We start from the raw sequence: 25,378 nt of genomic DNA, 5'->3' as shown, positions 1-25,378 counted from the left end.
AACTTACCACATTTTATTAGTTGTCTAGTTTTATACGTTTTATACAGAAATAGATTTTCAATTGAAATCAATTGTAGTACCGACATCTTGCGATATTCGGAAATAGAAAACCTTTGGACTAGGAGAGACCTTAGCAGATGCCCTCTTCAGTCATTTCTGGACCACTCCCTGCAGCACTGGTGAGATAGGCCATCTTACACTGTCAGAAATAGGAGTCCCTGGAAGGACCTTGTCAAATAAAACACAGAATGATTCCGCCTTTTGTGGGCTGGTGCCAAGTTGGTACTTAAGGGAATTAAAAGTGAAACGATTAACTGACCCTAATTTAACATTTTATGGTATTTTATGGTAGTTATCAGGTAAAGTTTAGCCAACCAGCCAGAACAAGCTTTTGCCTATCAAGAATTTGATTACTATTTTTTTAAAGATTTTATTTATTTGCCAGAGAGAGAGAGGTTGAGAGAGGGAGAGAGAGCACAAGCAGTGGGGAGGGGCAGAGGGAGGGGAAGGGTTAGAGAGGGAGAAGCAGACTTCCCACTAATCAGGGAGCCTGATGTGGGTGGGGCTCGATCCCAGGACCCTGGGACCATGACCTGAGCCGAAAGCAGATGCTTAACCGCCAGAGCCACCCAGGCGCCCCTGATTACTATTTTTTATATGTAAAGGGAAAAAGGAAAAAGGAAGCAGAAAGAGCTTAGTGTCTGTATACCCCTCAGTCTGTGATGAAGCTCTTTGCAGCCTTACTTTCCCACCTCAACACAGTCTGGGTCTGGGCTTTGCAGTCAGTCAGGCCCCCAGTTGGAATCCCAGCTGTCCCTCCTTCACCAGTGAGCAGGGTCATTAAGGGATTTATGGAGATTTGGTGGCTAGGGAGTTAAGCCGTGCTCGAGGCCCGTGGTGGTGGCCGCCACCTGAGACATGGATGAAGGACACACGGCACAGAAGGCACTCACTCTAGCACCTCTTCTTGCCACTTCGCTTTCCTTTCTTCTTTGCCACACGTTTTCTCTCTCCACTTATCTTAGATCACTTACCGAAACCTTTCTTTTGGCATCCATTTCGATTTCCGAGATTTCTCCCAAAAGGTAATAATGGTAATGAACACTTAAGGCACTAACATTTAGCAAGCCTCTTACAGACCACGCAGAGCATGTACATTACATGCATTTTTTTTTTTTTCCGTTTACTATTCACAAGAACTTCCAAGACAGGCACAGTTGAGGCTCAGAAATTAAATGTAATAGAGTCAAGGTATGAATCGAGACCTGTCTGACACCAGAGCTCTTCATCACTGTGCAGGTCACTCTACAGATCTCCTTCCAGGAGTCTTCACTTCTGTCTCTGCCCCCATCCCAGATGGCGAGTGTTATGAAAACAGTAAGAGCTAGTACAAGCTTCACCTGGGTGCTGCTCGAAGCCCCTTGCGTGTATGGCCTCATTAGAAGCTCACCACAACTCTGGACAAGCTTGGGCACTAGTCCCATTTTTCAGGTGAGAAAACCAAGGCACAGAGAGGCTAAGTAACTTGTCTGCTTACCCGGGGTCACACAGAGTTAAAAGTGGTGTTCCAGCTCTGGTTCTTTGTCCCCCAGCTGTCTTTCCCCTCTGTCTCAAGCAGTTCTTAAAACTTATTTTACAGTAGGTCTGACAACTCAGAGAAGAGACAGGAGCTCCCTCCTGCCTACCTTAACCATCCTGGCTATGCTTTCCAGTTTTCAGTAACGTGCACATTCTTTCCTTATCCTTGCCACAGTCCTTCCAAAGGAGTGATGTATCAGCTATTTCGTCTAGAGGCTACACGGAGACTAATGCCTAAGCAAAGAAGAACAAACAGCAAATTCGTTAACTAGGAACCTATTTACAGTCCATTCCCAAGGCTCATTGTGTAGCGGGTGCCTCCACATCATTTAGAGCTGCTAATAAATGAAAGTCTTTGCATCTTTCCAAGTGTCTTGATATTTACAAGCCTCGTATTTTACCATAGGAAGCAGCCTCAACAAGCATATTCATGTGTTGACAGTTCTAATTAATATAAGTAATTAGTCCTGACAGTGGAACCGTGAAAAGAAGACCCATTCATAAATTTGCTAATTATGTTACTCTGCTCAGACTTTAATCGTGGCCTGGTCTTTCATCATTTCTATATATGGGCAAAAGGCTGTCTTACTAAATTCTTCCAACTTTCACATTTACTTCTGGTAAAGGAATTTTGTCGAGATGAATTTATCATTAGAACTTAACTCTCCAGCACGCGGGAAAGAAGTAAACGAGAGGATGGGAAAGCAAGGCAAGGAAGGAGGGAGAAGTCAAGTGCATCCATAGGCTTTCTTACTATCTAAACCTTGTGCCTTTTTGTGTACTTGTTTTGATGCCTTTTCCAAAAACTAAGTTGGTTTTGTTTAGGCCGTTGGGATGTTTCTGGGACAGAAAATTTGAAGATAGTTACCTCGATCCCACAGTTGAGCCCTCTTCTGTCTGTTGTAAATGGCCTGCATTTTCAAGGAGCTTTGCTCTGGAGCAGGCTGTCTTTAGCAGTACTGACCTTTTGGGCTGGATAGTCCCTTGTTGAGGTGGCAGGGGGCTGTCCTGTGCATCATAGAATATTGAGTAGTACATGGTCCCACCCACTGGATGGAGTGCACCTGCCCGCCTAGTTGTGACAGCCAAAAATATCTCCAGACCTTGTCGACAGTCTCCTGGGGGGCACAGTCACCCCTAGTTGAGAACCACTGCAGTAGAGAGAAGCTTTAAAAAAGAAATCAGGTAGAAGTTGTATTTAGGACACTTGCCTAGAAAGATTTATTTATTTATTTTAGAGAGCACAAGCAGGAGGGGCAGAGGGAGAGAATCCCAAGCAGACTCCACACTGAGCACGGAGCCCAACGTGGGGCTCAATCCCAGGACGTGAGAGTTGAAACCAAGAGTTGGACGCTCAACCAGCTGTACCACCCAGGCGTTCTTCTCCCAAGGCTTCAGTTTCTGTTTGTATGCCAGCAACTTCCAAATTTATCTCCTCAGACCAGAGGAAGCTCTTTTTGAGCTTCTGAAATTACATATAACACACTCAAGGACATTCCAAATGCAGCACGTACAAAACCAAATTCATAATACCTTTCTACCTCCGTGACTTATTCCTCATCAAGTGTTGTCAGTAACCAAGTCCTGTTGGTGCTAATTCAAAACATGGCTCACGTTCTTCCAGTTCTTCCCACATGCACTAGTCTGAGCCAGTGCTGTCTGCCCAGAAGGTAGGTGAAGATAGAGAGGTAAAAAAGCCAGATCACGTAGGGCCTTTTAGGCCAGTCTAAGCACTTTAGTTTTCCTCTGACATGAGACCATGAGAGGGTTTTGAGCAGCAGAGTAACATAATTTAACTTTTTTAAAGGATCACTTGGGCTGCTGTGTTGACAATGGTCTGTAGAGCAGCACAGTGGGTTGAGTGGTGACTCCCAAAAGACCCCATCAGAATGTGACCGTATCTTAAGTGTCTTTGCAGATGTAACTAAGGTAACGATCTCAAGATGGTGGACCCTAAACCCAATGACAGATCAGTCCAAGCAAGCGGGGACCACAACTCCCATCAGACAGCTGCTCTGGAGGAGATGCAAAGAGGTCAGCTTCTGGGTACATTTTGAAAGTGGTGCAGAAGGATTTTTTGACAGAATAGTTGTGATGGTAAGAAAGGAGAGAGAGGGGACTGAGGTTTTGGCTGAGGGCACTGGAAAGTTGGAATTTCCATTAACCTGAACATGCAGAGAGAACAGATCTGTGGGGAAAAAACAGAGTTCAGTCTTGGGCCTGGAGAGAGTGAGAGGCTTATGAGAGCTCTACATAGGGATGGTGAGGAGGTGGTTTGTAAGAGGCCAGATGATAGGTGTGGTCTGGAAATATGTTTGCAAGTCCTCAGCATGGCATAAATGGTATTTAAACTCATAAAACTGGATGGAATCTCCAAGGAGGTGAGTGTAAATAGAGAAGATGATCGAGGACCGAGTGCCTGCGCTCCGACATGAAGTTTGGAGAGAAAAGAAGGTACCAGCAAAGGAGAGTGAGAAGAAGGAGCCAACAATGTGGGGAGAAAATGGAGAAGAAGAGAGGGTGGCTCCTTGAAGATAAATCCAGGAGGAAGGAGCGCTCAGCTGTGCCAGATGGCCCTCGTAGTCCTTGTGGGATGACAACTGAGAAATGGGCCCTGGATTCAGGAAGGCCAAGGTCAGCAAGGGCTTTGACAGGAGCTCCTTAGGAAATGAACAGTGGCTGGTGCTATAGAGTCTGCTTTTGTCTCTTGTTCCATCGGAGTTAGAACAGGGGTCCTGTGCTTTTAAAGGCTTGAGTTTCTTAACCCCCACCTCTATCCCTGATAACTAATGAAAAGGAACCTGATACCTGACATCAGTTGCATTACTGCCACTGGATCCCCCAGCCTTAGCTGGTGTTCAATAAGGAAACCCCTGATGTTACTCCTCCTGGAGCTACAGGAATGGTCCATGTGAGAAGAAGCTTCATCACAAAGCGGTTTTTGCCTTTGACTTGGACCATCTGGCCTTGTGCTTTTCATTGTAAGGTTAATACATGAAATTGGTCTTTTCTCTGCCTACAGTACCTGACTATATATGGAAAGGGTCTTCTAGGGGGCTTGTCAGTAACTGAGAGCAGCACTGTCCAACAGGACTTCCTGCAGTGATGAACATGGTCTGTGTCCTCGGTGTCCAGTAGATTAGCCACTAGCTACTTGTGCTGAGCCCTGGGAATGTACAGCAGTTCTCCCTTATCCTTGTACATTCCGTACATTCCAAGGCCCCCCATGGGCGTCTGGGACCGCAGATACTACTGAACCCTGCATAAACGACGTTTTTTCCTATACATACATACCTATGATAAAGTTTAATTTAGAAATTAGGCTCAGTACGAGATGAACAACAATAGTAAAATAGAATGATTGTGACAATAGACTATAATAAGAAACTAAGTGAATGTGGTCTCTGTCTCTCTCAAAATACCTTGTACTCACCCTTCTTGTGATGATGTGAGCTGATAAGATGACTACGGGATGAGGTGAAGTGAAGGGAATGACGTAGCCTTGGGCTGCTGTTGATCTCGTGACGATACATGGTTCACAGCGGAAAGCAAAACCACGGACTACTGTAGTCAATACAGCTGAGAAACTGAATTTTTAGTTTACTTCATTTGAATTCACTTAAGTGTAAATAGCCATGTGTGGCTAGTGGCCACTGGACTAGTGCAGATCTAGAGCACGGTTTCTCAAAATGTGTCCTAGGGAACCCGTTAGAAATACAAATTCTGGGACACCACCCCAGACCTGCTGAACCAGAAGCACCAAGGGGTGAGACCCCGCTGTCTGTTTCAGCAGGCTCTGCAGGGGAGTTTGATACCCACTAAGCAGAATGCCCCATCCGCAGAGTTCCTGAATTAGCAGGGCTGGGATGGGGGTCTGAGAATTTGCTTTGCTAACAAGTTCCCAGATGGTGCTCTGATGCTGGTCTGGAAATCACCTTGAGGCAGTGATGTAGAAGATGGATCACCTGTTTATGAGGTCCCCAGATCCCCCAGAATGAATCCCATGAATGCCACATAACTAATATTTGAAGTCAGGACATCCCAAATGTACCCTCTGCACTCCCCGAAAATCTTTCTAGCTGTTTTCTCATGAGCTAGTAACAACGAGCTTCTGGCTCACAGAAGGGCTCCTGAGTATTTGTTGAATTAATAAAGAGATGTATATCCTTAGCCTGGGTAAAGTGTCTGAAGTTGAGATCCCTTATCCTGCCTGCCTGTGACTTCCTGTATGGGGTCGCTTGTTGGCATTCATGATAACCTGCTAGTCTGTTTCCACTTCTGTGATCCATAATTCCGCAACTTGTTTTAGGAGAAGCCATTGTCGGTATAATTTTTTACTGTGTATTTTGATAAATTTTAATTGCTATAATGCTAAGAAGGCAATTTTTGATAAGCATCGTATGGCCCCTGCAGGGGGCTCATTTGGAAACGTGTCTTTTTTTGTTGTCGCATCGACAGGGTAGAAGGAGAAAGGTTGTAATCATCGTTCAGTGCCGCAGGCCCAGGAATGTTAACTGTCCTGCGTGCAGAGGATTGTCCTGTCCGGCAAGGAGAAACCAGTAACCGGTTTGTAGGTGACAGAAATCTCCCCTTGGTAAAATCACCTGTAAGGCTGTGACCCTCCTTTGCTTGTCCTTCCCCGTGAGCATCTTGTCATCAGGTTTACTTGTTTCACAGGAGGAGGAGGCACTCTCTTCTGCTCTTGCATTACATAATTTAATTCTTCCGTGAATATTTATTCATACGTAAGGCTAAGTACTGTGTGGCTTACAGAGAGGCCCGAGACCTGGGCCTGCCTGCAAAGAACTTACAGTACTAGCAATGAGCTAGAGAAATGGCTTAAGAATTATATAAATGACAGGAACCTCATTTAGAGGGAGAAACAACCAGTGGGAGACACGTATTAGGAGATTCATTGCAAGGAATTGGCTTATGCACTGGAGGGCGCTGAACAGGGTAGTCTGAAATATATAGGGCATGCCTGCAGGGCGGGCAGGCTGAAGCTGCCATCCACAAGTGGGATTTCTTCTTTTTCAAGGAAACCTGAGCTCTGGTCTTAGGGCCGTTCTGGATTATGCCCACCCAGGTTATCTAGAATAATCTCCCTTAAAGTCAACTGGTTATGGACTTTAATCATATCTATTGAATACCTTCACAACGGCACCCTGGTTGGGGTTTGATGGAGTAACTGCAGACCATAGCTGAGCCCTGTTGACACATTAAAAAAAAGACCATCACACTTAGAGGCTGAGTGTTCAAGGATCCTATCTTGACAGGTGTGGCATTTGTTCCAGTCCTTAAAGAATGGAGATTCTAGGACTCAGGGATAAAGGGAGGAGGCATTCTAGAGAGCACCACTATTAAATATTAATAAAAATGAACAGGGGCGCCTGGGTGGCTCTGTCCGTTGAGCGCCTGACTCTGTGGCTCAGGTCATGGTCTCAGGGTCGTGGGATCGAGCCCCATGTCGGGCTCCACACCCAGCGTGGAGCCTGCTCGAGATTCTCTCTCTCCCTCCCTCTGCCCTTCCCCACCCCCCGCACCCTCTCCCTTTCTCTCTCTTTCTAAAAAAATAAAAATAAAAATGGACAATAAAAGATACCAAGACAGGAATGTACAATTGGTGTTGCTACATTGGCTAGTAGGTGCTCTAGGACCTTCCTGTGAACCTGATCTCCGTTTGCTCACTTAAGGGTCGAATGCTCATCATGACTGTCCCCTAGGATGGAATGAGATGATACTTGAAGGTACATTTTGGAATCAGTAAACACTATGGATGCTAAGGTAGTTTATAGTGATGATGGAGTATTTGCATGTGAAGTTCGGTTAAAAAAAAAACAATGTCTGAGCAGGTAAAACAGTGCCTGATTATTGTGGACTTTGCCTAAAATTTGCAGCTTTAACTCAGGGGGAAGAAAGGTATTCTCAAAAGTTTGTTCCAAATGGACTGAAAGGAAATAAAAACATTTCTGTGTACGTAGCTGCACCCCATTGTCGAAAAGACACAGACGCCATTTGCTCTGGGCCTAAGACAACTCAACATTTTTTTTTTACAGAAGTGGACCTCTGTTTTTGACATGATATTGGGGATGAAGAAGAGTCATTTATTATAAACTTATTAAATACTTTGCCTAAATAGGGAAAAAGAATTAAACCATTTCCAAGAAAGTTGTTCCAAGTTTCTTAGGTAATGGCTGATGGAGCCAATTGACTCAGTCACCAGAGAGAATTCCAGAAAGGGATGCTCCAGTGAGTGCAGTTTGACACGCTGGTTTTTTTTCTCCTTTTTCCAGAGCTGTGCTCTACAAACCAAGCTAATTTTGCCAAGCAAGTCCCCCCCCAATTGTTCAAGCCATATACATTTTGAAGGAAATTTAATCCATATGTTCCTGAGTCACTTATGCCTAAGTCATTAAAATGTTATTTTGTAAATGTGATTTCATGTTTGAAGTCGTAGTAAAGAATTTTTAGGAGATTTTCCTTCTTCATCACGCTAAATTTTTCTTGGTTTGTTTTCTTGTTTTACTTAAACACACTGCCCATCATCTTAACACACATCCTGTGGTGAGCCACAAAGGGAGTCTTGAAGCCAGAAGGAGGGTCTAGTCTAACACGTTTGAAGCCACCAGTTTTCTCTTCACACAAGTTGATAAATGTTATCATTTATCCTTCAGTGTTTTCTGTTGTGTCCTGGGCTGCTTTTAACCTGGTCGTATCCCACCCCTGCTCTCTCCCATGCTGCTCCCTGAACGGGTGCCCACGAAAAAGAAGAGGGAAAAGAAGAAAGGAAAATAATAGAGCCAGACTGCCTCCTAGGGTCTGTTTCTCCGCTGTGCCACGTAATCATTTCTTCCCAAAACGGAGTTCATTTTCCCCTTTTACCTACTAGCATTGCCAGCTGGGAGGATTTAGGTGTTTCATAAAATGTCTACAAAAGAGAGAAGTAAAATTGAATTCAGGAGCAGCCTATGGCTTTTCATTCTTAGGGCAAGTAAATAGTGGTGCCTGCTTAGGGCTGAAGCTAATTGGTTTCATGTTTTTTCCAAAAAGAAGTTTGGTTTTTTTTTTTTAAACCTCTGTCTCTTTGAAGTCCCGTGATACGGACCAAGATTTGTCTGTGCATGAAGCATCCTGGTTTATGTGTGTCTATCCATCGTGAACATCTTTTTAGGGTTGGGTAGAGATGTGTCCATCCTGAGACCCAGTCCTTCAGAGGCAGCAGGTGCAGCGTCAAACATAGTAAGAGACATTTACCACCCAGAGGTCCCCAGATTTCAGGGGTTAACAATTTGACTTCTCATCAGTTTGAGCTTGTGAAATACTTCCCCATCTTGTTTGTTTGTTTGTTTGTTTGTTCTTATTTCGGTCCTCAAAACTGCCGTGAAGGCTGTGGTTTCTGGGTTTGGGTCGGTTGTTTTTTCATAAGGGAATTAAGGTTCAGAGAAGTTACTTTCTCAGCTCTTTCACAAGGGGATGGTGGCTGTTGGTGTGTGCCTAAGACCCCACTCGACTATAAGCTCCGTGAGAGCAGAGATGTCTGTCCATCATGTGGGGATGTTTGAAGACTTTGTGGGCTTTTATTTTTGGAAGTCCTACCTTATAGCATGTCAAACATATTAAAACATATGACTGTGGGACTTTTTTTAATCCGAAGGTGACTCTTCATCTTTCTTCAAAGCTCTAGGATCTGGTAGCGAGTGACCTATTGAACATGGTGGAAAGCTAGAGAGAGAGCTCCTTTCTTATGAAAGAAAGAAATACAAAGGGACTAAATGAGGAGGGGTGAGGCTAGGATTATCTAAAAAGCCATCCTTTTCTTACTCAGACCTGATTTCACCCTAGAAAAGGGGTCCATGATTATGTGGATGGACAGTGGGAGTACTTGCTCCTCACAAACCTCTTTGGAGGCCACCAGAGTATACATGAACTAAACTCAAAAGCCTGCAAAGCTGGTTGATGGGCTGAGTTTCTGGATTAAGGCAGAAATGGTGCAACTTGCCCTCCATCCGTGAAAATTCTTCGGGATTCTGTCATTCAGCAAATACTCATTGGCCACCTGCACTGGCAACACCACAAGTGACCAGGACAGACTTGTCCAGAGGGTCTGTGTCTCCACAATGGATCAAGCTCTTGCTCCTCAGGGTACCTTTTTTGAAGTATATTTGACATGTCTTGCTTTTTTATTGCTCATTTTTTGCACATGCACAAGTGACCTTGTGTATTCCTGAATCCTTCTGTATACAAGCTAAAGCTAGAATGGGGAAGGAAGCCTATCGCATAAAAATTGGGCGTGTAAAAGTTCAGTTTCTCCACTGCTAAATTAGTCTTCTGTATTTCTTTTCAAATCTCTTAGTAGACCTGGCCTGCAGAATAAGAAGATGCAGAGCCCTTCTTGAGTTCATACTGGGCCTTCTGGCACTGCCCTTCCTCATGGCGGTTCCTCCCTGAACTCCAACCCAGAGACTCTTGTTCACTTTCAGTATTTCCTTTCTGCATGCATGTATATACCTATATGGTTCTTAAGTGACCTTTTCCTAAACTCATTGAGGGCATTTAATTTGTGGCAGGAATCCCAAAGCATGTTCTCACCAGAGAAAGAACGAGATTTGCCTGCCATCAATTTAAGGATAAGTGGGTACCTGAGGGGAGACGTCTGGCCTCTTTGTCTAAGGAAATTGGGAAGGTGGTATTTTCATATTCCCTTTTCTACTCTGCTTCCTCATATTATTTGCAATAGCATACCCAAAACTATCCCCATCGGAAGACTGGTATTTATTTATTTAGAGTAAAGCTCCATGGCCTTGGGTGTATTTCCCAAGCAATTCCTAGATGTCACCTCTCCTATTGACTCTTTCGTCCCTGCCCAGTCCCCTTCAGCAAGAACTTTTCTAATATGTTATATTCGAGTTGTTCTCTTTTTAGGGAAGATGGTAAATTAGACCACGAGGAAACAAGCCTGCAAGTTCTAGAGATCATCATTCTCGAAAATGTCTTTCATGACTGTCACCATTATTGTCTTAAGGAGTGAAAACCAAATTAGAAGAATGTAGAGCTCCTTCATTCATGGACAAAATTGCCACTGATTGTATCCCCCTCCAGAATTTCTGTGAGCCTTAGAACATCTCTACGGTCAATAGAGCCTTTGGTCCTAAAATCATAATCCTGACCATTGACCCTCCTTGCTGCTCCCTCTTGAGAGTCCCGTCTTTGTTCAGGTACTAGATTGGCCGCCGGGCATGTGCTGGACTTGTGGGTTTGCGGGGTCTGTGGTGGGGCTGCCTCACAGCCTTGCCACACTTTGGCATCCTTACCCAGTAGCCTACACCTTGACAAGTGACCAGAGTCAAAGATTCCTTTTACATGGCACTGGGTGTAACAATTTGAATAAATAGTTAGGATTCCGACTGTCGTGTTTGCCCAGCACTCAAAAGTTCTGAACATACTTTGCTGTCAAATATAGGTCTGAAGTTTGGTTTGAAATTAGCTGCGCTGTTTGCTCGCTATTGAACCAGGTGGGAGGAGCAGTTCGTTGAGGAACACAGAACTCTTTGATGGGAGGTTCACTGCCCACCAACTGCATGTTTGAGTATTTGTGGCCTGACATCAAAGAGAAGTTCTAACAGAGTCGGGTTATGTGTTATGTGAGCAAGGCCAGCAATGCCCTGTGGCCGGCTGAGCCATCAGAATGACCCCTTTTGCTGGAAACCTGGTTGCAGCACATATATTGTTTGAGTGCTGACTCAGAGGCATGTCTGTAGTCCGTAAGAATGAGGAGGGCGAGGTTCTAGTTCCAGAGTTATGCAGGCTAGCTGAGGGAGCTGGGAAAGTTTTCTTAGCTTTTGTGAACTCTGTTTCAGGATCTGTAAGACAAGGGGGTGTCTAGGTGGCCTCGTTAGCTTTAGAAATTCTCTATACGTTTAATACTGGTTTTCATGCACTTTAGGTCTCATGGATGTGAACATATGTACTCATTTAAACCATATAGCCATATTCATCTTAGGTTAAATGGGCTCCTCAAGAGAAGAAACTGTACCTTATTCGTCCTTAATCTAGAATGGTGCCTGACCCCCAGTTGGTGTTTTCAGTTAATGTTGGTCATATAAATTAAGGAAAGAGGGGAGAGGCAAGTTGCTAAAATTTCAGACTGCCTCAGAAACTTTGGTAGAATTAGAAATTACAAGCGCTAAACCAAAATAAAGGAAGTTAGAGGGATGAAAATGAGAAAACTAGCTGTGTTCTCTCTCGGCTGTCACTGGCTGGTAAGGCACACTCCTTCTGTCCATCACTGCGAGAGGGTCACGTCACATGATGCACGTTCAGTCCTTCACTCTGCACCTGACGCCTGGAAGACACACAGCAGAATGTCAGCTCTCATCGTAGGAAGAAGACAGTGAGTTTTCTCGTTAGCTAAAGATTATCAAACGAGGTGGGTCACCACTCAAAAGAACTGAAATTTGAGAGCACGTTTCCTTTCCACCAAGTTTTACTAGACTTAACATTTGGCTCACAGGATCTTTTCAGGGTCAGTCCCCAGAAGGGCAGGTCTCTGGGCACTGTGGTGAGGGTGGAACTCAAATGTGGTTCAGCTGAGCCAGGACCTGACCCCATGGTGTTGTGTGAGTGTTGCCTTTTTCGAGTCCCGATGATCCAGGTGGTGACTTCTGTCTGGTCTCTTGTTCATTAATGAAGATGTTCAGAAGAGACATCTGGCCATTTGATTCTTCTAGTTGGTTGAAAAATAAATTAGGAGTTTACCCTGGAAGTGATTTGCGAAGGCTACCCGTTAGTGACTGGTACCCCTCACTGAGGGCAGTGTGGTGGTGACCCATCTGGAGCCAAGGGCCTTGTCCTGTAATTGGAGCTTGCTCCTGTAAGGTGCCTGGCCTCACACGTAGGTGACCTGGTGCCCTCTTTACCATTTTCAGGCCATGTATCTCTTCTAGGCTGTGTTCCCATGGCACACATGAGGCCTGGGCCCACATATGGACCAGCAGCAGCGCTGGCTGCCCCAGCTCATTCAGTGCCGTGACCCCGCGGAGGGCGTGGGGAGAGTCGGGTCTCCCGGTGGTGCTAAGAAAATTGTGTTTTTAAAGCTGCCAGTACGTTCCTTCCCTTTAGTCAGCAGTTCCATTTCTAACATTTGAGCTTTCAGACCTGAGCTCATGTGGGGTCTCCCAAGGTTTAATATGGTGCCCGGAGGACAAAGGAGCATAAAGAGAGACTCTTTCTGACAGGACCGTGTCGGACACCTGTGGAGTAGATGCCCTTGAGGCCCTCCCTCAGGAACAGTTTGCTTGCCTTCCTCAGAGTGGTCAGCCCCTCGAGGAAGGGCCCTTCCTCCTGGAGCGAGCCAGTTCTCAGTTTTCCTGACATGTTCTCATTTCCCCTTGGAGCCCTCAGAAGCCAGGCCAGTCCCACCTAGATAACAGAAACTGTTGGTTAGTCTCTCTCTCTCTTTTTTTAAAGAATTTACTTATTTAAGAGAGAGAGAGAGAATGTGAGCATGAGTGGGGGGAGGGGCAGAAGGAGAGGGACAAGCAGACTCCCCACTGAGTGGAAAGCCCAACATGGGGCTCAATCCCAGGACCCTGAGATCATGACCTTGAGCCGAAGGCAGACACGTAACCACCTGAGCCACCTAGGCTCTTGATGAAAGGGGGTGGTTTGGGAAGTCTGCTTGGATGCAAAGACACTGTCCAATGTTGTCTAGTGCAGAAGGGCATGGAAATGGGTATATTTCTACACAAACAAGGAACCCTTGAAAATCTGTTAGGCTTGGAATTTTCAATGACAATCTAAACATAGTCTTAGATACTGCTTTTTACGGGCACATTAGAAGTTGTGGTGATGCTTATAGAAACTACATATGATTTAGGGAATAGTTGAAAAGAGATGTTACACATAAGCCAAGTTTCGCCATTGCTGACGGGAAGCGAGAGCTGAAAACGTCCCCCTGTGGGCTCTGCTGAGTGTGTCCGGCTGCAGGAGTCAGCTGACTGAACCCGGGGCGCTGTGTTCCGTCTCTAGGTCTGAGCAACGGAGAAAATACGAGAGCAGTCACACTAGTGGGCTCGGTTTAAAATAGTCAACCTTTCCATCTCCACTGGCATGGCCGACCTGCCTGGTTACAAGTCTCAGTTTTTTGTTTGGAGACTAAACGCAGTGTGGATTGGAACAAGGATGAAACCTCCCAAGTCTTTGGCACGAGGGATGCTGTGAAGGTGTGACAGGACTGGCCGCTGCCCCTTCAGGGCCAGCCCAAACATAGCTTGCAGGCAGGGCCTTTGGGGGCAGCTGGTACCCTCCACTCATCCTGGATCTTCGACATTAACCCCCCCACCCTCCATCCAGAAACACCATTAGACAAGAGAAACGAGGATGCCAAGTCACCGACTTCCTAACTCCAGCCACTGTGGCGAACAGCGACAGTGATGATTTGTTGTGAATTGCTAAGATGTGTGAGCCCGACCCACACCCACCCCATCCTCACCCCTACCCCCTCCACTTCTCTGATCATGGCATCCTCACTGATGCAGAATGTGCTCAGGCTGAGTGCCACCTCCACTTAAGCTCTTCTAGAACATTCTTCTCCCTGAAAGGAAGTGAAAAGAAACAGTCTGAATTCATAGATCAGGTTACTATATCACTTTGGGGGGGTGGGCGGTGAGAAAAGAGGATCAGGAGTAGTCGCCTGGTACTTAGGGGTTGCTTTGGTACAGGAACTGCAGGTCCGGAACTCCAAGCAGCCAGCGGTGGGGTGGCTGGAGTGTGGACTTCTGGCCTGGGGCAGGCAGGCAGCGACGATAAGCCTCATTGCCCCCAGTGCTGTTCTTGTGATTTTGATTCCACCTGGCAGTATTGCATATATAAAACTTGCAGCTTCATTCATCCTGCCCCTCCCCCCCTCAAAGAGGCACGTAAGAGGCCCCAAACCAGTAGGGCCCTGGCGAGAGGCCTCACATTTGGTACAAGACGCAGGTTCCTACAAACTGCACTCGGAAAACAAGCGGCTGCTCTCCTGAGGCCCCCATCCTTGGGGAAAAGCGACTTTTGTGGGCATTTGGGTCCATGCCTTTGTTTTCAAAATGAGGCACTGAGGCCCAGTGAGGCAAAGGGACCGTCACGAGAATTTGTGTCTCTGGTTTCTCAGTTTGGACTTCTGTCTGCCCTTCGGTTTGTGCTCCTTCCGTTTCGTTTTGCATTCAGTAGAGCCTTGCCTTTAGGACTGCCTCCTCTTTTTCTCTGTAAACATTCATATGAAGTATATTTGCTTTGCTTTTCAGCCTTGTCTGCCCTCCGTGTGTCCAAAATAGCCAGCTGGAATTCATGAGAATGTTATGTCTTCAGATGTTTATAATCTGAAAGAATCCCTTATGGGTTGTTTTTTTCGTTTTTTTTTTTTTGTTTTTTTTTTATATATAATAAAACTACTTGGATGTCAGTATTTTATGTTGGAAAGGCGAGCCAAGTTCACAATGCAGCAATTACAATGCAATGCATTATGTATAATTTGTAGCACGCCCCAGGAGCGATGGTAAACCGTGAAATGCCGTCCCAGCCCCACAGCATAATTAGCAGGATCAAACGCTGTGTAGAGAGAAGCACAATAGTTGTCGGCCGAGGTCAGTAAAAGTGAGGAAAAGTTCTGATAAAAGCGGTACACCCCAAATTAGATAAAGAGCAGCCCCTAAATCAGGCTGCAAATATGTCAAAAGCCTTCCCTGCTAATTGAAGAAACCTTTTGAGGTTTAACAGCTCATAAATTTGCACTGGGAATGCCCTATTGTTCTGAGGTTATAAGTCTTGTCTTTGAAATTTAACAGTTGTACTTTTATATTGCATTCCTTCAAGAGTACCATTGTAAACATGAAGGGTTTGCATTTTAACATAAATTTGAACAATGTGGTTTTAAAAGGGTTCACCACATCAAAGGGAGGCTGTTTGGGCATGTTTTATAAATTCTTTTTTTCTACAGTATTTAAAGCTGCAAATGACTCATAGAAGTATGTTCCATTTATATCAGTCATGTTGGTATAATGTCCTCATCGGGGCTTTTTACTGTCCTTATTTTTTCTAACGTAAGAGCATCTGAAAACAGGTCTAGGCCTTTTGCCAAGTCAATTGCCCTTAATCTACTATCTTCAGACCCATAGAAACAATTCTGGAAATGTGGTTATACTTGGTCTAAATAGCAACGAATTCTGTGCCTTTCATGGTCATCTTTTTTTTTTTTCTTAACTCAAAATATCCAGTGTATCAACTTGCAATTTCTTCCTTTTTCATGTACCAATTATGGCCCCTCCCGTGCCCTCATAGCCTCCCATTTTAAAAAAACCCACCAATTTTTTGCTGAGCCCCTGGTTAGAGTGAAGAAAGTTGGATGTTAAAGGGAAAGATGTGGGTGCTGGTTTCCAGAGCAGCCTGGTGGTATACAGAGAACAGCAGGCTTAGATCCAACCCCTGGTGTCCAGGCCACATTATTTGCTGGCTATGAGACCTCAGGAAATCGCACACCTTCTGGAGCCTCGGTTTGGCCATCTGTAAAATGAGGACAGTAGTTACTCCTCTACCCGTCCCTGCCTCCCTCTCTCTCATTCATGCATCCATTCGTTCATTTAATCACCCCTGGAGAGAGAATGTGAACACAGCCCCTCACTCCTCTTAACCCGCAGAGCTCACAGCCCAGTGAGGACATACATTACTGAACTAATGAGTCCTGTCAAATTACTAATAGCAGCCTCCTGTGCTTTGAAGGAAGGGGACGTGCTCCTGTGAGAGCGGAGGGCAGAGGACCTCCTCACTGAGAGTTCCAGGGAACGCAGTCCCTTTCCTGAGGATCCAGTATTTGCTGGGGAAGGGATAAGCGGTGAGTGGGAGGTGATGGAAGGCAGGCGTCCCGGGCTAGGTACAAATTTTGATGTTTATACTTAAATAAAAGGAAGCCCTTGGCAGGCAGAGGATGAACTTGATGAGGTGTGTGTTTTCCAAAAGCTCTCCCACAAATTGTGTGGGGAATGGCCCATAGGAAGACCAGAGAGAATGTGGGGGGATCATTTAGGGGCTGAGACGCCAGTCCAGGCTCACAAAACAGGTGGCTCAGGCTGGGTTGGGAAGAAATGGACGAGTTCGGGAAACGTTCAGGTTAAAATGCCAGGATTTGGTGGTGTGTCCCAGAGGGGCAGCGAGGAAGAGGGAGGTGTCCAGGATGACTAGGGTCTGGGTATGTGTGACTCACTGGCTGTGGGGTGGGGACATTCCCCGGATGGGGCAGCCTGGAAAGGGGGGTCATTAGTAAAATAATAGGCACCACTTACCCTTGATTGTTTGGGGCCAGGCACTGACATTCTTTGATTCGTTCATTTCTGAGCACATCTATGCTGCACAGATAAGAAAATCAAGGGTCAGGGAGGAGAGTAACTTGACCAAGGACACAGAACAGGGAGCAGAGGTGGTATTCAAACTCCAGTCTGTCTGGCTCCAGAAATCGTTCCCTCCCACTGTCCCCTGCCAGAGCCAGGTAAACCACCAGTGTCTGCTCCAGGTGTGACAAGGGAGCTGTGGGTTGTGCAGGATGAAACGCCTAGAAGAGAAAATAAGAAAGCTGGGCGTTAAGAACAGACCTGGCTCCTGGTCCTGCATGAACTGGAAAACAATTTACCCTCTCTGGGCTTCTGTCTCCCATCTCCGAAATGAGCCGATTGGATGACACCATCCCGAGTGACCCCCCCCCCCCCGCTCTGAAAACCTGGGATTTTTAGGATGGTCTGGACGCATCTCACACAGAATCTCCTGCCCACACTTGATCGAATCTTCAGAGCTTCCTTCTTAAAGCCATGGACAGGCCTTCCAGGAGGAGCTTTTAATCTGGCTGTAACACACACATAGCCCACACTTCCAAAAAGGCTCAGAAAGCAACATAATCCTTTCCTTCATTGAAATCATCCGTTTTCCAAGATAAGCCAAGTTTTAGGCTCCGAACTTGGCACTTAAAGTTCCAAATATTTAGTCCCGAGGTCTCCCTTAATGTTCATAAAGTAAGTTTTATTTTACTAGAAATTATTAACAGACCTGTAAGAATAAGTCACTGTTTGTTGTTACTGAGTACCTCTCAAGAGCAGAGGCCATTTCAGAACCCTTTCTGAGCAGTTCTAGGTCAGTTCAAGGCAGTTCGAGCCAGGCTGTTTCAGGGGGTGAGAACAGTCTGAGAAAGCCCCCAGGTCTTCCCGAGGCTGGGAGGGGAGGGCTTGTTTATGAGAGATGCTCCTGTCACGGGTGTGTGTGTGTGTGTGTGTGTGTGTGTGTGTGTCCACATACACTCGCCCACGCAGAAGCAGGTGCATGCGCACACACACACACTAATGGGGCACAAGATCAGAATGGGGTGTGGGTAGCAGTGAGCTAACCAGACCTAAAAGAACACACAAAAAATGGCAGTTAGGCCCAGGGTTGGCCTAAATACCATCGAATGCAGAAGCAAGCATGTTTTTAAAATGACCGTCATACTTGTGGGATAGTTTATCACATCCCAGAAATCCATAAGCAGCACAGTTCAAGGTGGAGAATTTCTCGGCTCTGGGGCGCAGAGAACAAGGCTCCTGCTGGTTTGTGTCTTTCCCCTGATGGCCTCTCTCGCCCGCCTATCTCCTGGGGCTGATCCGCTCGGAAAGGCTCGAAGCTTGTGCTGTCCTCCCCTTCCCTGGTATGGATGCCTTGGTAAGAGGAGTTTACCCGTTTTCAGAGCCACCAGCCATCACCATTGAGAATTCACGGCTATCATACTTTCGACAAGAGTGCCTCATCCTTCTTTCCCTTATTTCCACTTCCTCCCTCTCCTGCCCTTTTTTTTTTTCTTTAAACCATCGGGGCACAGTACTCACTGTTTCATCTGCTTGTGGCAGGGTGCAGAGCTTGTTTCCCGGGGAGGCCCTCCGCCTGCCCCCACCCCCACACCCCATGGACGTGGCCTGCTCTGTGGTGGGGTTTCTTAGAGCAATCTGACTGCAGGCAGCGTTCAGCTTTCATGAGAGCTCTAAACCACGATGTTCCCCATGGCCATCAACAGTGTCAGGGACGGTTTCCTAGGTCAGGGATTGTTTTTCAATTCTGTGTTGATATCAGTACCTCTGGACATGCGGTTATGCATGAATCAGGCCTATGGTATTTGAAAAGCAGAAATAATTGGAATTTTTAAAGTGTTTAAGATGCATTCAGCTGGGATGTACGTAATGCATCTCCTATCTTGGCCTTCTTCTGGCTACTGAATGTTCTCTAAAGTATGGTGAGCCCCATAGCCCAGGAAAACTTCAGGAATTTCATAGAGGAAACAGGCTGAATTGTGTTCTGAAGCCTCGGGGTGTGTGGCCTCCCCTCACCTGTTCCTCACCTATGAACATCTCAGGGTTTGGGAGCTGGCTAGCGGCCCAGGCCAGAAACCAAGATCCCCAGACCTTGAAATTCCCTACCTGCCACCATTTATCTTCGTTTCTCTCGGTGCCCTCTGGCCCCGCTGTTCTGGCCGGGTCATCCTGACCCCCTCTCTGCCCAGCCCCAATGGATAGAACATCAGTTGGTTCTTTGCCCATTCACCAGACATTTGTGATGCACGCACCATGTACCAGGCATCAGGGACCCAGAGGTGAACCACTTTGTTCCGAGGACTGGGGAAGGGATGGTGGGCCAGTTTCCTCTACTCTGATGTTACGACTCACAGAATCTCCCGGGCAGTACCATAATGGTATTTGTCATATTCTTCAGGAGAGCTGGGTTACGCGGATATCTTACACATCATCCAGGATTGAGCACAAACATCCCATGAAACCAGCAGCATCTCCGGCTCATGAAAAATGTGACCAAAGACCTCCTTGTACGAAACCAGTCGCCATGCTGGTGCTGATGGTCAAGGCCAAACGACCCCCCCACCCCACCCCACCCCCGCCGCCCAAAACACATTTTGGCATTCTTTTGATCCAGGTTTCTCCAGGTGGGGCCAGCAGCTCACTGTAGGTGCTTGAAGGAAAAAAATGCAGATTCCTGTGCCCCAGCACAGACATTGGCCTGGCATTTCCCAAGTTACAACCTAGAATCTGCCTCTCACCTAGCTCCTCCACATCCAGCTTTGGGACTTCCTGTTCTAGATCCAGTATCTGGCCTTTAGTTCTTCAACACACCATGTTTCTTGCAGGACTGGGTGACAGGGAAGCGTTGGGTAGCTGTGGGGCCTGGTACCTGTGGCCACCGAGCCTAGGAGTCAGCTGTCCCAACCCCCATGCCTCCCCAGGCCCCGCAGCCTCATTCTTCCTGACACGCAGGTACCTGCCCTGGTTGTCCAGGACGACCTGGATTTGACCCCCGAGTGGTCACTGTCAGCAGAGGTTTCCAACCTAGGTTCCCTTGTCCCTTTCCAAAGTTCTCCTCACACTGGCTCTCCATATTCTTTTCCTTATTCCTTGATTTCTTGGGATGACGTTTATTTGTATTTTCATGCCCAAAGGCTAAACAGTGTTTTTCAGAAGATTGAGGTTTTTTGAGTGAAATATTGTCTAATTTTAAATGGTCTATGATTTCAAAAATCAATGAAAACATTATTGGAAGCCTTTGCTTAAAGAGCTGGAACTTGAGCTGTCTCTGATTTGGAATTCAAGGCAGAGGGAGTGAGAAAAAAATGAAATAGGTCTACATGTCATCCAAAATGCTTCTCTGTACCTCTGTCTGAACAGGGGCTTTGAAAGCCAGAATAAAAAACAATAGCATTGGGGACTTTGTTGTTTCTGAGTGAAGGACCTCTCCCTGAGCATGAAAGGGGGTGGACTGTGCACCTGGCATCTTACCCCTTGGATCCGGGGAGCTGCGGGCCAGGCGGTTATGGACCCACCACCTCAGGCTGGGCCTCAGCCACCAGGAAGCACATCTCCGCCTCCCTCAGATCGCTGAGGGCTGCCCAGCAGCCGAGAACGCCAGACCACCAGTTACCAAGCTGCCAATTTCCAAGACCCCTTCATGGCCCCTCTGGGCCGTGGCTGGCCAGGACGGCAGCTAAGTGTCTGGGGTCATAGTCTAAGGAATTAAAAACATCCTCCAGGGAGGAACCATCGATGCTGGAGTTCTTTGCAGACTTCCAGAACTCAGAGAATACTCCGTTTATAAATCCTGGCCCTGCACACTCTGAACCACCGCATCAGGCACAGGCAAGAAGGACCCCGAAGGCCCTTCTTGATCTCGCTTCCTTCCTCCTGATATTCTGCTGGGGCGGTACGAGGAGAAGGGGCAGAAGGAAAGAGGATCGGGGGCAGGTATAAATGGAGGCTTGGGTGAAAATGTGGACCTGTAAGCAGAACTGCTTTGATTAGGTTTTAAAATAAATCGTTTCTAGTATCACTGCATCCAAGATTGCCTTATTACCACAGATTGTATCTGTTTATCTTTTCTAATTTGGAGTTGGGGTGAAATAGATCATTGCAATAAAAAGCACTCTGGGATGCAAGACAGCAAGAGTAGATTCTGAGTTTAGAGCTGGTTAAAATATGTCTCCACATGCACGTCCGTACCCAGGTCTAACCCTCTGAGTGCCCCGTCAGTGCCCTCTGCTCTTGAAGAAGTCTGATGGGACCTAGAAGCTGCTAGATGCTGGCAAATAATCCCCGCGTTTCAGACCATCGAGACAATAAACAACTCCTTCATGTTCAGTGCAGCAGCTTCTGTAGAGCCCATCTGTTTCAAAATAACCCCAATTCTGCTTACGATGCGGAATGCTTTGTGGACTGGAATTTGCCCTAGTTTTCGTCAGCCGACTCCGTGTCACAGGCCTCTGGGTCCACCTGCTGGCAAGTGTAAAAACGGGACCGAAACCCGGGGTTGGAAGAGAAATCCAAGCTGTAGCTCCGTGGTTCCCCAGAGCTAGTGCAGGTCAGAATCACCTGGGAGCTCATTAGAAATACAGTGACCTGGGTTCCACGCCAAGCCGACGGAACTGGAAACTCTCAAAACAGCTGGTGCGGCGATTTGCACACTCGCATCAGTATGAGAAAAGCACAGCAGTTCAGGGACCTGCAGCCCGGGGACAAAGCCCGCTGGAGGTCCCCATGCCTGCTCCTCCCATTTTATCCTGGTAACGCTTGGTGGCGAGATTCAATGCTTCATTCCCTCAGAACTCATCAAAAAAGTTTAAAAGTGGAGGAATCTGGCAAACACGACTAAACCAAGTGCTCAAGGTTACATACATGACGTGTGATTAGTCGTGTTGATAGCGGGAACCCCAGATATGATCACGGAAAGGGTGCCTCACCTCTGTGGCCTTCTTCCTAAGACCCATAACCCCAGTCCAGACGTGAGGAAAAACATCAGACAAACCAAACTGAGGGCCATTCCTAAAGGCTTCCTGGCCCGTACTCCCCCGAGATCGTCAAGGTCATAGGAAGCAAGAAAAGATGGGAGAAGCTTCCACAGACCAGAAGGGGCTAAGGGGACATGGCCAACTAAATGTGCCATTGGATCCTAGTACGGAGAAAGAAAATTCGTGGAAAAACTGGTAATATCCAGATGAAGTCTAGAATTCAGATAATAGTCATTCACCCATCCCTGGAAATGAATCCTTAGTTTTGACAACCATACCATGGTGGTGTTAGATGTTAACATTAGTGGAATTGAATTGTCTGTATTATTTTTGTAACTTTTCTGCAAATCTAAAATTATTCCAAAATAAAAAGTTTACTAAAAGTTAAAATGTCAGAGCAGAGGGGCACTGAAATAGACCAGCTGAGTTGGAGGATATTGCCAAGGAGCACAGCATGGCCCATTGTGTGCTCAGCTGCCGGAGGTCACAGCCAGGCTGGCCACCGGGGGCAGGCTGGGTCCTCCAGCGTAGCGGCCCAGGCTGGGGACAACAGAGGAGGAGGCTGTGGCCCGTGTGGCCTGTTGCACTCTCCCATCTTAGGCCAACCAGATGTCTCACTGGGAACCACACAAGTCTCGGAATCTCTGTGCAGAGGGTGAAATGTCTAGTCCAGCACCATCAAGGCACAGATGAGCGCGAAGCCTGGGGAGGAGAAGTGACTTGTCCAGGGTTCTGACGGAGTCAGGATGTAAACCTACGTCTGGTGAGGTGTGCTCTTTTTCCACAGCACTTCTCAGTGATTAGATACACCTCTTACAACAGAATCCCTTGGGTGCTCATTAAAATGCAGCTTCCTAGGTTTCCTGCCAGCCCTTCCCCCACGGGTGAGCTTCTGCCCGAGAGATAAAAGGCCAGAGGGTCAGAGCTGACCCAGGGCTGAGGAGCCCGGAGACTGGTGCAGATAACCATTTGGACCTGGGGAGTCCTTCATGCCTCTGAGAGTTCCTGGAGTGGGGTCCAGCAGAGAGGCGGGCTGGGTGGGTGTGTTCAACAGCTGCCCTCATTCTGAAGACCAGTCAGCACGGGCCCTGAAGCTTCTGAGAGGACTGTGGAATTCTCATTTCCCGAAGAGTGGGCCTCTTTTTTTCTAGCATTGTCCACACTCGTGTATGTATGTATGTGTTTGATCAGAACTCCTTCCTCCCTTGCAGATGGGAAGTTCTGCCTTCAGTTTCCTTTTTTCTGTTGTAAAGTGTGTTCTCAAATCTGTGTCTCAGGACGAGGCCCACGTTTGGTTTCTGTCATCCCAGGCAGACACATAGGATCCCTCATATGTACCAGACAAGGAGAATACAGAAGTGAGAGCCAGCCTCTGTCCCCAGGGAGCACTGTGTCTGGTTTTCCAAGATTTGCGTGTGTTTGTCCAGCGAATATCCCTGGATGATTTTGAATTGAAAAAAAAAAAATTCAGTCCCAAAGTACATGGATATTCTCAGAGATAGTCAACCTCTTCAGTTCCCAAAATCAGCAGGTAGGATGGGTAAACTGAGACACCTCCAGATTGCTGACCAAATGGCATTTTGTTTTAGATCAAGGGAAATATGAAACATTCCAAAGCATCATTAAATGTATGTAAAAGGTGTTTGAAAACCATTGCTAGCGTCATGAAAACCCATCTTGCTCAAGTATGAAGGTGGCGATGGAATTTTCAAAGATTTTAAGACAGATGGATTTTAAAAAGAGGAAAGTCTTTTAGTATTAAAATTCACATTCATTCGTTAAAAAAAAAAAAAAGCAATCCAAGTGTCTGTCAATAGATGAATGGATAAAGAAGATGTGGTCTCATATACAGTGGAGCGTTCCTCAGCCATAAAAGAAAGGATGAATCTTGCCATTTGCACCACATGGATGAACCTAGAGGGCATGATGCTCAGTGAAATAAGTCAGAGAAAAGCAAATGCCATATGATTTTACATACATGTGGAATCTGAAAAATAAATGAATAAACAAGCAAAAAGCAGAAACAGACCCATGAATACAGAGAACAAACTGATGGTTGCCGGAGGGGAGGGACGGGGAGGATGGGATGGGCAAAATGGGTAAATGGGATTGGGAGATCCAAGCTTCCCGTTCTGGAAGGAACACATCATGGTGATAAAAGGCACAACCTAAGGAATATAGTCACTGGTATGCTAGCGTGGTGACAGATGGTTGCTTCACTGTGGTGAGCCTAGCATCATGCACAGCATTGTTGAATCGCTGTGTGGTGCACTTGAAACTGGTGTAACATTGCGCATCAACTAGACTCCAATTAAAAAGAAAAGCCTCGTGTTCCAGTGATTGCTGACTACAGGTGGACACTCAGCCTCTCCTTCCTCCCATGCTGTTCCTCCAGCATAGTGAGGGAGAAAGTGTACCAAGAACTATTTCTGCATGAAGTTATAAACTGTTCTCTGTTAAAAAAAAAAAAAAAACTTGATAGGGAACTACCAAGGCTGCCCTTGAGCGCTGGGCCTGTTGCTAAAACTACATGCCTCATCAAAGGAAACCCTAATCCCAGATCCCTCCAATTACCCAAGAAAGGTTACTGCTGGCCGCAAGCCCTATCTACGGCAGAAGGCAAACTTCAGATCCTGCCTCCAAGTCATGATTAAAGCAATAGTATTGTTTAGGTTTACAGAGTCTGGTTTGGGATTAAGGAAGACAACTCACACACCTCAAATCTGGAGCAGAGTAGAAAGGGATCCATCTGGGTTTGAGTCTTGACTCAGCCACTCACTGCCTGACTATGGGTCCTTGGCAAGGTACTTGAAATCTTTAAGCCTCAGTTCCTCTGTCTGTAAATAGATGAGGAAGTTCTTACTTGGAGGGGTAAGTAGAGTAAAAATCACATAGAGCAATATGGATCACAAACAAAACAAAATGAAGCCACTCACAAAGGTTGCATATTATATGAACCCATTTAGGCGCAAAAATAGACAAAGGAATCCACACCGTTGGAAATCAGGATAGTGGGTATTGTTGAGTGTGGAGCCGTGACTAGAAGGGTACACGTAGAGGTTTGTGAATGCTGGAAATGTTCTGTATCTTGATCTGGATATTGGTGCCACATGTTGAGTTCATGAAAATTAATTAAGCTGTGCACTTGTTTAAAAGTAGACTAAGTAGGATGAGCATGTAGCAATGGTCCAGCAGACATCCCTTGTCTCTGGAACTTTCTCTTTGTTCTAGAGGTCAGACCATACACTGTCTATACTGCAAGAAAACAGACACAGTAGACCCAATATTTTAGGTTACTTGAATTGCTAACTGGATAATACTCTATTTAAGTTCATTGTAGCCATAAAGGTTTCCCAAATTAACTGACTTGAGATCAGAGAGAAAAGGACAACAGGTAACGTTGTAGCAACTGAGTGGGTCTCCATTTCAAAGCTTCTCCTTTTGAGATTCCAGATACTATTTCAGAACAAA

The 25,378-nt window shown here is 46.3% G+C and overlaps 1 protein-coding gene across 3 annotated transcripts in view; it reads left to right on the top strand.

The window, feature by feature from the left end:
* The window catches only part of RHBDD1 (rhomboid domain containing 1), a 119,276-nt gene that overhangs the window by 87,557 nt on the left and 6,341 nt on the right, over nt 1-25,378 (top strand). The window contains exon 7 of one of the 3 annotated variants that reach the window (XM_081813491.1): nt 1,754-20,949. The exons of the other annotated variants lie outside the window; for them this stretch is intronic. Within the exon in view, the coding sequence (XP_081669617.1) occupies nt 1,754-1,770 (17 nt within the window). The 3' untranslated portion in view covers nt 1,771-20,949. Of the gene's footprint in view, nt 1-1,753; nt 20,950-25,378 lie in introns of those variants that run through there. 3 annotated transcript variants of the gene reach the window in all.

This window comes from Leptonychotes weddellii, chromosome 3, assembly GCF_054177405.1.
Source record: "Leptonychotes weddellii isolate Sample4059 chromosome 3, ASM5417740v2, whole genome shotgun sequence".
NCBI lineage: Eukaryota > Metazoa > Chordata > Mammalia > Carnivora > Phocidae > Leptonychotes > Leptonychotes weddellii.
The sequence above is the reverse complement of the archived record's forward strand: the minus strand, read 5'-3'. Positions and strand labels throughout refer to the sequence as shown.